At 41.9% G+C, this 16,160-nt stretch overlaps 1 protein-coding gene and 1 long non-coding RNA gene across 3 annotated transcripts in view; one reads left to right on the forward strand and one right to left on the reverse strand.

The window, feature by feature from the left end:
• Positions 1-544: 544 nt before the first annotated feature.
• Positions 545-5,214, reverse strand: LOC106569609 (protein-lysine 6-oxidase). Its single transcript, XM_014141141.2, has 7 exons — positions 3,987-5,214; positions 3,787-3,895; positions 3,324-3,455; positions 2,635-2,791; positions 2,086-2,181; positions 1,819-1,934; positions 545-1,242 (listed from the first exon to the last, which is right to left on the reverse strand). Exons 1-7 carry the CDS (start codon positions 4,966-4,968, stop codon positions 1,236-1,238), a joined length of 1,599 nt encoding a protein of 532 aa, XP_013996616.1. The 5' UTR covers positions 4,969-5,214; the 3' UTR covers positions 545-1,235.
• Positions 5,215-11,383: 6,169 nt separating this feature from the next.
• LOC106569612 (uncharacterized) overlaps positions 11,384-16,160 on the forward strand; it is a 47,958-nt gene continuing 43,181 nt past the window's right edge. For both annotated transcript variants that reach the window (XR_014380386.1, XR_001320520.3), the window contains exons 1-2: positions 11,384-11,483; positions 11,800-12,030. This is a non-coding gene — a long non-coding RNA (uncharacterized LOC106569612). The remainder of the gene's footprint in view (positions 11,484-11,799; positions 12,031-16,160) is intronic.

A 16,160-nucleotide genomic window follows, 5' to 3' on the forward strand; every position in this document is an offset into this window, starting at 1 on the left:
TTACCACGTCACTTAATCTTTCCCAAACGTTACTCTTCTGGCCCTCCCTTCTCTTTTCATTTCAACTCTCCATTTCGCAGCCTTTCTCTTATTGAATTCAACTCTGACATTGTCCTTTTTGCCTCCGTGGATCAACGTTAAACTTTTGCTGCCTGTTCCCAAAAGCATTTGTTGACTAGCGTGTAGGCTATTTGGAGCGTGTACAGTTAGGTCCGTAAGCTTAGGCTTACGCACTAGTGCCTAAAATAATGAAATTAAAACCTACATGTAGCCTATAGATATAAATTGCACAAGAATTATACATTTACGGATTTTTTAAGATATTGTTTTCTCCTAATTCAACCCGCCCGCCACCCACCCGGACTTTATCCACACAATATTTCATGACCAACCCTAAACCCATTCGCCCCGCAGATATAGGCTTAACCAGATATAGGCCTAACCAGATATAGACCTAACCAGATATAGACCTAACCGCGGGGACTACGGGTTATAAGTCACTAGTGTGAGCTCTATTTTCCATGTGACAAAAGAAAAGAATAGCCAGAGGTGAATTTATTTTTAATACACCCACTCTTCACCATGCTTATTGTATCTAGAACATCACCCTCAACAAAAACAACACCAATTGTAAAATGTAGGTTTGAGCGGCATATAAACAATTTTACATTACAATGTAAAATAAAATAAAATAAAATTACATTCGCTCACACATGCATACATACTTACAAAGTAAAAGAAAATCTATTATTACATTGATACTTAGCACATAGAGACCAGGCGTTTGCAACTTATTAATTATGGCCACGAAGTGGTTTTAAAGACGTACTCAACTGCATCTAACTATACTACAAATGCAGATCAAACATCAAAGCATTCAAATAATATTATTCAAGCATAATGTCTAATTCAAGCACAGTCACTTTTTCCATTCCATTTTCCAAGATCATGCTAAATAATACAAAAATATCCCTCTTCTTCAATGGATTTGTTATATCAATAAAAATACACAATGTCATGTCATAATCCTCGGTATTTAGTAACAAAACGCTTTTAGTACAGATTTCCAAACATATAACACACTAAAGAATCGAAGGAATGTCATCAACAGAGGAATGTTAAAAAATAAAAACATCTATCTACAACAGCTATTGCCACAACAACTGGTTGAGATTGTTGCTGCTTACAGTACTTAAAGAGACATGAGGAAAATACCTCAGAATCCATGGAATGCTTTAAGCCCTGTGGAGAGAGGAAGAAAGAGATCGACTTTAAGAAATAGTGGTATGTAGTGTATCAAATCAAATGTATTCTGTTATATTTCTGAGTGGCTCCTGAGTGGCACTGCAGTCTTAGGCATTGCATCTCAGTGCAAGAGGCATCACTACAGCCCTGGTTTGAATCAAGGCTGTATCCCATCCGGCCGTGATTGAGAGTCCCATAGGGCGGCGCACAATTGGCCCAGTCTCGTCCGGATTTGGCCGGGGTAGGCCGTCATTGTAAATAAGAATTTGTTCTTAACTGACTTGCTTAGTTAAATAAAAAATATATAATATATATATAAAATATATAATATATAATATACAATATACACAATATATATATTCATGTTTATGCTATTACCATTACCAAAAACATCTATATTTGCCATCCAGCCTCTATTTTTTGCACTTACATGGCCTTTGGGGTGGGAAAACCTATACAGGGCTGAGACCTTGTTATGTATGGCATCATGGCCAATTACAGAGAATCTATGATATATTGGTCAATCACAGAGAATCTCATATCTTGGCCAACCAATCACAGAGCATCTCTTACCTGGTTACCCGACAGTTCCGTGTCTGAACCTGAGTACCCGTGTATGTGACATCACACCGCACCACGTTGTTGGAATAGTCCGACTCTTGAACATGATAACTGGGATTCACTATGACCTGAACAATAAAAAGATTTGTGTGAACAACGCTGCTTAGAGGAGATGGTCAGACCTCATTCAGATTGCACTGGGCAGAACTGTTATACCATTAAGGAATAGATCATTACCAAGTTGCTGTTGTAAATACAATAATAATTGAATGACATTACCTTCAGGACGTAGTTTCCTGCAGGAACATCAGTGATGTCTATCCACTGACAGTCAATATTGGCAGCATAGGTGTCATGACAGCCTGGACTCAGCCCCTGTCAACGCAAAACAAAACACAGCCACAGCTCAATACGCAAAAAAATAACGTGAAAAGAGTCCGAAGGTAACCCAGTAATGACACATCATCACATTTATCTGGCTACAGTGTTATATAGTGAAATGACCCAGAGTTTTTCCTGTGTATGAGCGGTGCAGAACTAACCTGTGTGTGGGCGGTGCAGAACTAACCTGTGTATGGGTGGTGCAGAACTAACCTGTGTGTGGGCGGTGCAGAACTAACCTGTGTATGGGCGGTGCAGAACTAACCTGTGTATGGGCGGTGCAGAACTAACCTGTGTATGGGCGGTGCAGAACTAACCTGTGTATGGGCGGTGCAGAACTAACCTGTGTATGGGCGGTGCAGAACTAACCTGTGTATGGGCGGTGCAGAACTAACCTGTGTATGGGCGATGCAGAACTAACCTGTGTATGGGCGGTGCAGAACTAACCTGTGTATGGGCAGTACAGGCATATCTGCGTCTAAATCCAGCATCACAACCTGTGTCCTCCAGACAGAAGCTGGCCTTGTGTCCCTCAGCTACCTTCCTTCCTGTTGTCACATCTAGCAGGTCATAGTTACTGAAGGCATCCATACTGTGGTAGTGTCTGGGGGAGGACATAGAGGGGAGACCGGAGAGAGAAAGAGGGAGAGAGAGAGGGGAGGAGAGAGAGAGAGAGAGAGTAGATAGAGAGGAGACAGAGGAGAGAAGAGAGGAGAAAGGAGAGAGAAAGAGACATGAGAGAGGAGAGGAGAGAGACAGGAGAGAGGAGACAGAGAGCGAGGGGAGAGGGACAGGAGAGAGGAGAGAGGGGAGAGAGACAGGAGAGAGGAGAGGAGAGAGACAGGAGAGAGGAGACAGAGAGCGAGGGGAGAGGGACAGGAGAGAGGAGAGGAGCGATAAAGGAGAGAGGAAAGAGACAGGGTACAGGAGTAAATGATGTACAATGATCTGGATTAAGTAAAAATTCAGGTTCTACAAAAAAGGAACTGGTTTAAACTATCCTCTGAAGTTTCACCATACAGTTGTTATAAGTGCGTCTGGCCAGCTGCTATTGCCTGTCATGAGTGAGGGAGACCTGAGACAAATAGAGCTAGTCATTTCTACTTCCTGTATGCAATGGGAATATATTTACTCACTGGTGACAGCTGTGCCATTCCCACTGGTGTCTTGGTTTAACAGGAAGGAAGTCAGTGGTGCCCTGGTTCTTGACTTTCTGGGGGAAGCGGAGCAGCACTCTGTAGTCTATGTCCCTTGCTGTGCTTGCTGACCTGGGACAGACCATACAGAGAAAGATACATTAACTGTCATATTATATCTGATAAGGTAAACGTTTACAATTGTAAAAATGTGTATGTTTTAAGTTTATTGGTAATGCAAAACAGTAGTACCTCAGTGACATCCTGTTTATGTTGCCTATTGAGTGGCAAACTCCCAATTGAAGGCATTATTTACAGTAACCACACATTTCAGGAATTGAAGAGACAATGGGATACCGCAGATTTTTTTTCTCAAAGTGTTTCTCGTATGAAGAGAAATAGAGAACATATACTATGAAGAAATAGCGCACAAAGCCAGTTGGGCAACTACAGTATAACGTACCTCGCCAAACAGTTCTCCTCAGCCGCACAGCGCAGAGAGTACATCTGCATCCGCTGGATGTATGCACCTGCCTGGATGGCATACGGGTCTGGGACGAGATCTGGGAGCCCTAAAGAGAGACAATGCCATGACATACGCCGTATAAGCGCTTATAACGATTGTACTCGGAGCGTTTACACTTTTATGCGCCAATTACATACCATTCTGAAAATATCTAGTGCCGTATCCAGTGCCTGGGACGGACGCCGGGGGACGCGGCCGCCGCGTGCGTGCTACGGGCGTTCTGCCTCTGGAGGAATACGTGTTGTAGTAGACGGAATTCCGGTGGTTTTTAAAAGGGTTCCGAGGATCGTCCGAGACCATGTCCTCGCCGTTACTTGCTGCCTCATTCGATGTCTCAGCAGGGTTTACGGATCCGGGTCCTGGAGGAGCACCCCTTCGGTTAGGAATGACATAACGTGCGTTGGAATTATCCGTTAGTGCGGGTTGTCTGGAGATGGATGCACCGGGCTCCGCGCGCATCTCTTGGTATTCTACGCCCGGTACAGGCACTGCCTCCCTGCCTCGGGATGGAGTGGCGGGAAGCCCCGAGCGAGCATCCCAGGTAACATCCTGAGTGACAGGGGTTCCTCTCCTCGGTACCCCGCTACCGGAGAACTCGGGGAGCAGCCCAGGGACCGAGGCGTTTACACGGTAAGTGTACTCTGGGGAGTAGCGCCGTGCGCCAGGGGACCCCGCCACTCCCGCTCGGTATGGCACCTCGGGCTGCGACCTGGCCCCTGACTGGCGAGCATTGGGTACCAGATACTGTCTACTGTCATGTCCTATATGTACAGATCCAGGATCTAGAACGTTGTTGGTTTGGTCCCGTAAATGTCCACCTACGTTCGATTCGATTGGTCCAGGTCTTCTGTGCGCCATTGTGCCTTCCCGCGTTCCAGGCTGCGTCTGACCGGTGCCATCCCTCCCTGTGCTCATGTAGACTCTGGACTGGCTTCTCGGCCGCGCCGGTGGTTGATACTCTGACCCGGTGCTCATCAAACTGTACACCTTACCGTTATTCTCCCACTGAATCCTCTGCCGCCAAGGCCCCACTCGTTCGCGTGGCGGCTGCTGCTGCCCAGTAATGAGATGAACCAGTCCTTGGAGGAGGTAGAAGAGTAAAACCGACCACTTCGCCATAACCGATAATTTAAACGTACTAAACCCTCTCTATAACTCATTAACTACAACATTAAACAATAGGCCTACGTATATGACATTTATATTGCACAGAATAGGCTAAGATGGTTCTGTGGAGGAGTTCAAAGTTCTAAGGATGAGCGCGCGCACTTTCCGTTCCAGTGAATATGCGGCATAGCCTGCCTGTTTTCTCTGTGTGCGGCACTACTGATAGTTGGAGAGGACAGGAAGCTTGGATTTCTCAGCCATTTATCAAAACGGGCTAGTTTACTTAAGCATGCACAGAAAACCTGAGGTTCGCGAGAAAATACTTAACTCTTTCCTCCCTGTGGAGTTCAGTTACACAAGCCTTATAACGTAGCTTACACAAGCCTAGAGTTTACTTAGCAAACTTTACGCACTGGTGTCATCTAGGGTCATCTGAATAGCAACGCCACTTTTGTGTGTTTCTCATGATCAATGTGGGCATTATTTCAATGCAAGTAATCTATATAAAAGGCAGTACTTTATTTGACACTTATTTTTTCTTATCATTTTGGCAATTTTCTTCTAAAAAGTAATCAATGTAAGGGAATTTCATATTTTTTTCACCCAACTTTTAACCTAACTCCAATGACAGGATGAACATTTTGGTTGATTTCACGTTGAATTCACGTTAGTTGATAACTCAACCAAATAAAAACTAAACGTTAAACTGACGTCTGTGCCCAGTGGGAAGTCAGTCAGTAGGCTATCCCAACCTGGTCTCATAGATTAGACGTAACATAGTAAACATTGATCCGGGATATTCAAATTCGTATGATATAATACATTTGGTATGGTTATATAAAACAGATGGTTACCTAACCTGTCTGGGCTAGGGGGCAGTATTTGCACGGCCGGATAAAAAAACGTACCCGATTTAACCTGTTGGGGATAGGGGGCAGTATTTGCACGGCCGGATAAAAAACGTACCCGACTTAATCTGGTTACTACTCCTGCCCAGTAACTAGAATATGCATATAATTATTGGCTTTGGATAGAAAACACCCTAAAGTTTCTAAAACTGTTTGAATGGTGTCTGTGAGTATAACATAACTCATATGGCAGGCAAAAACCTGAGAAGATTCCTTACAGGAAGTGGCCTGTCTGCCAAGTTCTTGTTCATCTTGGCTCTGTTTATTGAAGACTGAGGATCTTTGCTGTAACGTGACACTTCCTACGGCTCCCATAGGCTCTCAGAACCCGGGAAAAAGCTGAATGATATCGAGGCAGCCCCTGGCTGAAACACATTAGCGCGTTTGGATAGTGGCCTGTCAGAGGACCATCAGACTGGGGCTCGTGCACGAGGGCACGAGATGTTTTTATTTTCAAATCAAATCAAATCAAATTTATTTATATAGCCCTTCGTACATCAGCTGATATCTCAAAGTGCTGTACAGAAACCCAGCCTAAAACCCCAAACAGCAAGCAATGCATGTGAAAGAAGCACGGTGGCTAGGAAAAACTCCCTAGGAAAAACTCCCTAGAAAGGCCAAAAACCTAGGAAGAAACCTAGAGAGGAACCAGGCTATGAGGGGTGGCCAGTCCTCTTCTGGCTGTGCAGGGTGGATATTATAACAGAACATGGTCAGCCTTCCCTATAGCTCAGTTGGTAGAGCATGGTGTTTGCAACGCCAGGGTTGTGGGTTCGATTCCCACGGGGGGCCAGCACAGAAAAAATATGTATGAAATTGTATGAAATGTATGCATTCACTACTGTAAGTCGCTCTGGATAAGAGCGTCTGCTAAATATGTAAAATGTAAAATGTCAAGATGTTAAAATGTTCATAAATGACCAGCATGGTCAAATAATAATAATCATAGTAGTTGTCGAGGGTGCAACAAGCACGTCCGGTGAAAGGTCAGGGTTCCATAGCCGCAGGCAGAACAGTTGAAACTGGAGCAACAGCACGGCCAGGTGGACTGGGGACAGCAAGGAGTCATCATACCAGGTAGTCCTGAGGCATGGTCCTAGGGCTCAGGTCCTCCGAGAGAAAGACAGAAAGAGAGAAAGTGAGAATTAGAGAGAGCATATTTAAATTCACACAGGACACCGGATAAGACAAGAGAAATACTCCAGATGTAACAGACTGACCCTAGCCCCCCGACACATAAACTACTGCAGCATAAATACTGGAGGCTGAGACAGGAGGGATCAGAAGACACTGTGGCCCCATCCGATGATACCCCCGGACAGGGCCAAACAGGCAGGATATAACCCCACCCACTTTGCCAAAGCACAGCCCCCACACCACTAGAGGGATGTCTCCAACTTACCGTCCTAAGACAAGGCCGAGTATAGCCCACAACGATCTCCGCCATGGCACAACTCAAGGGGGGGCGCCAACCCAGACAGGAAGACCACGTCAGTGACTCAACCCACTCAAGTGACGCACCCCTCCCATGGACGGCATGGAAGAACACCATTAAGCCAGTGACTCAGCCCCTGTAAAAGGGTTAGAGGCAGAGAATCCCAGTGGAAAGAGGGGAACCAGCAAGGGCGGTTCGTTGCTCCAGCCTTTCCGTTCACCTTCACACTCCTGGGCCAGACTATACTTAATCATAGGACCTACTGAAGAGATAAGTCTTCAGTAAAGACTTAAAGGTTTAGACTGAGTCTGCGTCTCTCACATTGGTAGGCAGACCATTCCATAAAAATGGAGCTCTATAGGAGAAAGCCCTACCTCCAGCCGTTTGCTTAGAAATTCTAGGGACAATTAGGAGGCCTGCGTCTTGTGACCGTAGCGTACGTGTAGGTATTTTCTATCTCTTTGAACGTAAACACGCTTTCCCGGTCTGAATATTATCGCTTTTTTACGAGAAAAATGGCATAAAAATTGATTTTAAACAGCGGTTGACATGCTTCGAAGTACGGTAATGGAATATTTAAAAAAAAATTCTCACGAAACGCGTCGGGCGCGTGACCCTTATTTACCCTTCAGATAGTGTCTTGAACGCACGAACAAAACGCCGCTATTTGGATATAACTATGGATTATTTGGGACCAAACCAACATTTGTTATTGAAGTAGAAGTCCTTTGAGTGCATTCTGACGAAGAACACCAAAGGTAATCAAACTTTTCTAATAGTAAATTGGAGTTTGGTGAGTGCCAAACTTGGTTGGTGTCAAAATAGCTAGCCTGTGATGGCTGGGCCATCTACTTAGAATATTGCAAAATGTGCTTTCACCGAAAAGCTATTTTAAAATCGGACATAGCGAGTGCATAGAGGAGTTCTGTATCTTTAATTCTTAAAATAATTGTTATGTTTTTTGTGAACGTTTATCGTGAGTAATTTAGTAAATTCACCGGAAGTGTTCGGTGGGAATGCTAGTCACATGCTAGTCACATGCTAATGTAAAAAGCTGGTTTTTGATATAAATATGAACTTGATTGAACAAAACATGCATGTATTGTATAACATAATGTCCTAGGGGTGTCATCTGATGAAGATCATCAAAGGTTAGTGCTGCATTTAGCTGTGGTTTGGGTTTATGTGACATTATATGCTAGCTTGAAAAATGGGTGTCTGATTATTTCGGGCTGCGTACTCTGCTGACATAATCTAATGTTTTGCTTTCGTTGTAAAGCCTTTTTGAAATCGGACAGTGTGGTTAGATTAACGAGAGTCTTGTCTTTAAAATGGTGTAAAATAGTCATATGTTTGAGAAATTGAAGTAATAGCATTTCTAAGGTATTTGAATATCGCGCCACGGGATTACACTGGCTGTTGAGTAAGCGTCCCACCTAGCCCATAGAGGTTAAACTGGTAACTACTCTTGCCCAGAAACAAGAATATGCATATAATTAGTAGATTTGGATAGAAAACACTCTAAAGTTTCTAAAACTGTTTGAATGGTGTCTGTGAGTATAACAGAACTCATATGGCAGGCCAAAACATGAGAAGATTCCATACAGGAAGTGCCCTGTCTGACAATTTGTTGTCCTTCTGTTGCATCTCTATCGAAAATACAGCATCTGTGCTGAAACGTGACATTTTCTAAGGCTTCCATTGGCTCTCTAAAGCCTCCAGAAAGTGGAATGGGGTGTCTGCTGTCTCTGGGCAAAGAACAGCAGCAGAATTTGTAAGTGGTCAGCCTGGGGACAGTGAGACTGGAGATGCGCGTTAACGAGACTACTCCATTTTTTTCTTTCAGCCTTTGAATGAATACAACGTTGCCCGGTCGGAATATTATCGCTATTTTACGAGAAAAATAGCATAAAAATTGATTTTAAACAGCGTTTGACATGCTTCTAAGTACGGTAATGGAATATTTAGGTTTTTTTTGTAAAAATGTAAAAAGCTGGTTTTTGATATAAATATGAACTTGATTGAACAAAACATGCATGTATTGTATAACATAATGTCCTAGGAGTGTCATCTGATGAAGATCATCAAAGGTTAGTGCTGCATTTAGTTGTGGTTTTGATTTTTGTGACATATATGCTTGCTTTGAAAATGGCTGTGTGATTATTTTTGGCAGGGTACTCTCCTGACATAATCTAATGTTTTGCTTTCGCTGTAAAGCCTTTTTGAAATCGGACAATGTGGTTAGATTAACAAGAGTCCTGTCTTTAAAATGGTGTAAAATAGTCATATGTTTGAGAAATTGAAGTTATAGCATTTTTGAGGTATTTGTATTTCGCGCCACGCGATTCCACTGGCTGTTGACTAGGGTGGGACGCAAACGTCCCACCTAGCCCAGGGAGGTTAAGGCAAAAACAAAAGTAGGGTGGTTGGTCGGGGTGGATGGTTGGGCATATAATGTGAATGTCTAGTTACCTGGTTGGTTGGGGTGGATGGGTGGGTGTATAATGCGAATGTCTGCATTACTGTACTGTATCATACTAAATTGAGCCTTCCGGATTTACATACAGAATAATATGAAATGCTCTGAGACCAGGTTGGCTACTCTGTACCCACCATGAGATATAACAATTGCACTCAACAAGCCTACTGTCCCTATGAATAAAGAGATACAATTTGGTAAACTATATAATAAACACACGTGTTAAGCCTAATCACAGAATGACAAACGTCTCAATTAATCTGTCATTGTGAATGACATTGGTAGGCTGCTACATCTCTAAATGCTGACATGACATCTCTAAAGTATACCATCTCTCAACCCTCTGTCTGTACACTTGAATTAACATCTCTATTTCAGAGCATGGCCATGGGGTGGCAGTGTACATCTGTGTTTGAGACACCTGTCAGGCTGTCAAGGTTAATATGGACGTATAATCAAATCAAATCAAATTATATTGGTCATATTCACGTATTTAGCAGATGTTATTGCCGGTGTAGCGAAATGCTTGTGTTTCTAGCTCCGACAGTGAAGTAATATCTAACAAGTAATGTCTAACAATTTCACAACATATACCCAACACACACAAATCTAAAGCAAAGGAATAGAATTAAGAATATATAAATATATGGACGAGCAATGTCAGAGCAGCATAGACTAAGACATAGTAGAATATAATAGAATACAGTATATACATATGAGATTAGTAATACATAGACTAAGATACAGTAGAATATAATAGAATACAGTATATACATATGAGATGAGTAATGCAAAATATGTAACCATTATTAAAGTGACTAGTGTTCCATTTATTAAAGTGGCCAGTGATTTCAGGTCTATGTATATAGGCAGCAGCCTCTAATGTGCTAGTGATGGCTATTTCACAGTCTGATGGCCTTGAGATAGAAGCTGTTCAGTCTCTCTGTCCCAGCTTTGATGCACCTGTACTGACCTCGCTTTCTGGATGATAGCGGGGTGAACAGGCAGTTGTTGTCCTTGATGATCTTTTTGGCCTTCCTGTGACATTGGGTACTGTAGGTGTCATGTAGGTGTCCAAATCAAATCAATCAAGTATTTCTTGTTCATTCTGCTTGACACATAGCCTATGTATTCACAACAGTAGTACACTTGGGGTGTGTGGACACATTTTAATGGGAAAAATATTTTTGATATGGTACCTCAGATATACAGTATCACTCATATGACATTTGGTTATTGGCAATTTGGCAACTTGGCGAGACCAGGAGATGGCTGTGCGAAAACCGTGTGTAAATTGTATTTTGTAGGGTAGCCTACTGGCCAGTATAGCGTGCTTTCTGTCAAAATAACTGGCATATAACAACTATGCGAAAAAAAACACTTATCAGTAAGAAAGCTTGTTGTTGGTTCAAACAATTGACTGGAACATATATGGGTCACAAGGAGAGAGAATCGCTGGCAAGTGTGTCTAGCGGATAGCTGGGACTTAGTAAATGTAGCCATGCTCCAAATAGGGCAAACAGTCAACGACTGTCTCTGTCTGTCTGGTGGCTATGATTAGTCAGGAACCCGATACCTGGTGGGACGTTCTAGAATAGAGCAAGGGAACGCCCCGCTCACAGAGCCAGTATAAGACCGGCGGCGCCTTGCAACGGGTTTGGCACAGATTTCCGCTCTCAAGCAGGACAGATACAAAGTATAGACAGTAAGTATATATGCTATATTGAGTCTTTACTTGTGTGTCTGAAGTGAAAAAAACTAGTGAACAAAAAAAGTATTAAACAAAAGAAAGTAAACAAATCACAACAAACTGTTGCCACAAAGGTTGAACAATAGCCTATCTGTTTAAAATTAAATAGTGTTTTTTTTGGGAAAATAAAATGATTTGAAATATTTTTTGTTGGTGCTCTTCGGGTTGCTTTCATATTAAAACACCTGTTAGTTAGACTTCCCCTTGTGATGCTGGCCGAATAAAAACTAATTGTTGTACGCTTTGAATATATCTCATTCCATAAATCTAGGTATCCCAGGGCTCCTCAGAATCTTTGCTTCTTGTGCGATTAAACGAAGATGAAGGTCTATAATGGTTATACCACAAGAAACCCCCAAAGGAATACACCTGTTTTCCTTCCCGTTACTGTGACACCAGAAGCCATATCATGCGGAGTATACATCTAATTGATAAACCCGGAGGGTATGACGGGTCACCATAACATTACTACAGATCACATCACGGGGAGACAAACTTCAAGGTGAGACAAAACAACAAAATACTGATATATTCCTTGAGAAAGATCGTATACTGTAGCCTACATACGTCATGTTGTCGGTCAATGCTCCATGGTCTGTTATTGTTTGTACGGTCACTCAGTGCCAAGTTCTGCCTTCGAGTGTTTTTCCATTTTGTCATGAGCTGAAGCACGCTCATATTCATGTTGTAGGGGTTTAGTGGCTGGAGGCTAATGAAGAGGCTAATGAAGAGCTGTCTGCAGGTGAACTTATATTCTTCAGATTCCAAAGTGAAAGAACGACCTTTGAGGAATAGACTATATGTAATAGACTAGCCGTTGTCTATTCAGCTAAAAATGTATACTTGTAACCCTCAGATGGCTTCTCCTAAGTGAATGACCAGACGCGCATGTTTGACGTTTTTTATTCAGGCCAAAAAGTATCTATTTTGATTATATATATATATATAGTGATACTACCACTGCCCCTATCTAAAATTGACATTGCAAGTGGACAGTTTTCAGCTCACACTGATGGCATTTGAAAGCCAACACTAACGTTGACAGCGACATGACAGGTTTTCAGTAAGACATGTAGGCCTATCACTTCTATATTAGGCTACATACCAAGCACTAGTGGTTCTGGAGGGGGGCCAGGGGGGGCCAGTGCCCCTGTGACAACCATTTTGGACCCCCTTGTGGCCCCTCTAAATGTGGAGTATGAAATAAGTTTTACATAACTAATTTTTGCTATCGTTCTTTTTTTACATCCGTTATTAGACAGTGGCAACACTAATGATTATGAACATGGTCTTTTGCCTGCGAATGCCTGCAATGCAGTGAAGAAAACGATATGACAACAATAACATCTAGCTTGACCCCCCCCAGTTGAAATGGTCTAGAACCGCCACTGATACCAAGGTCAGTGGGACGATTTGGATTCATTTGGTCTCACGGTTTCATCTGGCAATAGGGTGTACCTTTAATTGACTCAGAACGTGACCAGACCAGTGGAGGCTGCTGAGGGGACAACGGCTCATAATAATCGCTGGAATGGCATCAAACAACCTTGCCATTCCACCAATTCCGCTCCAGCCATTACCACGAGCCCGTCCTCCCAAATTAAGGTGCCAGCAACCTCGAGTGGACCAGACGTCATAAAATGATATTCCAGTCAATGAACTTTACCTATAGTTGTAACTAATATGTTGCTTTGTCAGGGGGAACGTTTTATGATGGTGTGTCCTTGCTTTGATAACCTACATGTGGCAACTAATCCTCGTGGTTGAAGTCATGATACTCTGTTGTGACACAGATAGTGTGATAGCTATTATTATTCATATAAACACTTAGGCTTATATATCGCCTTTTAAGTCTCGCATTAATTATTAACGTTGATGTTTAGTTTTTACAGTTATTAATAACACGTTTATATATAGTTAATAATGGATCTCTTGACATTTCCTTTCAAGCACTGTAGTCGGCCTGATTGTAGTTGTTCAGTAGCCATGCACTATGTTTCTGTAGTCGGCCTGATTGTAGTTGTTCAGTAGCCATGCACTATGTTTCTGTAGTCGGCCTGATTGTAGTTGTTCAGTAGCCATGCACTATGTTTCTGTAGTCGGCCTGATTGTAGTTGTTCAGTAGCCATGCACTATGTTTCTTTAATCATTCCATAATACAGCACCAATAATATGATGACAAATGTCAAGATTATACTGTGTTACAGGTTGTTTTGTTGCTTTGGTGCAATTTTCACAGGTATGTGGTACATTTTCACAACTTAGTACAAAACTCAAAACAGATCATCAAAAGGACAGTTGTTTGAAAACTCTAAGCACATTTTCAAATGACTAATTACAACATACAAAATCACACAGTCACTTTTTCACCAAACGGGGGCAACAACAGTCCACACATTTTGGTATGTGACCTCTAGTGAACTGTAGTATTGCTAGTGCCATGCTCTAATGAACTGGGCCACGTACAGGACCACTACAATACATAAGTACAATACAACACTGTAAAATACAATACACAATGACTGTACAGGTGGAAGATGTTCTGATTGCCATCCCCATGGGTGTACCGACCTCCTTCAGGGCATGGATGAGGCATGCAATGAATTCAGTCCAGACCTATGTCAGGCTGGAATTCGACACATTCCAAAAGGTTTTTCACAGGTGCGTGACCCGTTAGTATATTTACTGTGATTTCGATGAGAACCTATGGCCAAATGCTCAAGACAGGCTTGATGCAAACTAGTGCCAGATAAACATTATGTTGCTTTCGTCGCTTTCATTTGATTACATTGTGAAAGATGTCTTCAGTGATTACACCTTTGATAGAAATGATGGACATTTGATGTTCAGTCAATTTTAATGGGTCGCGCACGTGTATTGCCTAATGTGAAAACAGTGTAATGTACTGTAGTTTACAGTACTGTCGCATGCTACATTCAAAGGGTAATTTTGAAACATGTATCTTAAATGTTTTGCTATTGGATAAACTGGTTGAGACATTGAGAAGATATCATTAGTTTGTGTTTTTCTGATTAAACCAATGTACTATTTATATTTCACAGTAAACTTATATTTTGGATCAATGGTTGTGTGGTGAAAGATGTCTACAAACAAAATGAATGCACAATGAAAGGTTTTGAATGTTAGACTGGCTGCATTATTACAAATGTTACCAGTTTGGAGTTTTGTACAAAGAGTTTTGAAAATAGTACCAAAGCGATTTAAACAATAAAACAGTATTTATCATCCTACACAAGTCTAGGAAAGTGTTTGGGCAATTTAGGAAGTAAAATGTCTATATAAAAAAAAACTAGAGTCGATGTCCGCGCCCCCGTGGAAATCTACTTAGCATAATACAAAAAAAACATAGAAATCTGTCAGTTTAAGTTAGAGATATCTGTTTTTTTGCATTGGATGTGTCTCAATCGTTCGCATCTGCCGATGTCACACTTCCACATCTGTAGTGAAAGGTGACAGAGCTAGAGTGGTGTTTGTCAGACCATGAGACATCTCGAAAATTGGTCAAAATTGCCTGTAGCGTCCGAACAGTTTGGCCTACAAACTATTATGACCCCTCTATGGAAAGATGAGACTCATGAACAGGATGGTGTTTTCTGTTTTGCTCTACGACCCCCACAAGCGTCTTGGGACTCGTCTGAAGTTCTGTCCAGCCAATCTGCCAACTTCTGTTTGTAGCGTCCGAACAGTTACACACTACTATGACCTCTCTGTGTAAAGGTGAGATTCTCACAAACTCGTACATGTCATTTTGCTCTAGGACGCCCACATGCCTCACAAGACTCGTTTTAAGGTCTCCCGGTGCCAGTTTAAAAAATGACAGGAAGTACAATATATATGGAGAGTGTTTAGTGGCAAAAATAAGGGGTTAAATACATGTACAAAAAAAATGTATATATATATATATATATATATATGTTTCCAGATTTTCTTATATATCTCAGATATAGGACAGATTTTCTTATATATCTCAGATATAGGACAGATTTTCTTATATATCTCAGATATAGGACATACACTTCAAAACAAATTTCCTTTAGATTTTTTTGGGGGGGACTGTCTTTTTTTCCATGTAGTGAATCTGTTATTCAATGCGTTTGCATGGGCTAATAGCAGAAAGGCCAAACATATTTTTTAAATCAAATTATTTGTAATAATTTTTGGATACTTCAAGGGGTCTTGGAATTCAAAATCAAATAGCTAAATTGTCCTTGGTATGACTTTCTTAAAACAATTCCATAGAGCTTAGTAGAATGGGTTTGAGTGTGTGTGTGTGTGTGTGTGTGTGTGTGTGTGTGTGTGTGTGTGTGTGTGTGTGTGTGTGTGTGTGTGTGTGTGTGTGTGTGTGTGTGTGTGTGTGTGTGTGTGTGAGAACAGGTTGCACAGTGACTCCTTTTACCTTAGTGAAGTTGATCCCGTTGGATGCCATTCATTTAACTGTCAAAAGCCAGACAGGGTTTCTGCCAAAGTTGGCCAAATATCCCCATGCATGCCCACGATCAGGTTCTATGGAAAGGGCCAACTCATAACTAATGTCCTTTGCCATTTCCATCCTTTATTATCTAACATTACAGTAATAAATAAAACATAACTTCTTATAAAACAGAACTGGGT

The sequence above is a fragment of the Salmo salar genome, chromosome 14 (genome assembly GCF_965601325.2).
Source record: "Salmo salar chromosome 14, fSalSal1, whole genome shotgun sequence".
NCBI classification, from domain to species: Eukaryota; Metazoa; Chordata; class Actinopteri; order Salmoniformes; family Salmonidae; genus Salmo; species Salmo salar.

Coding starts and splice junctions, on each gene's coding strand:
- LOC106569609 (XM_014141141.2), bottom strand. CDS start 4,968: ATGGCGAAGTGGTCGGTTTTACTCTTCTACCTCCTCCAAGGACTGGTT. Junction 3,896..3,986: donor CACTAGATATTTTCAGAATG/GTATGTAATTGG, acceptor GTCTCTCTTTAG/GGCTCCCAGATCTCGTCCCA. Junction 3,456..3,786: donor GAGGAGAACTGTTTGGCGAG/GTACGTTATACT, acceptor GGTCTGTCCCAG/GTCAGCAAGCACAGCAAGGG.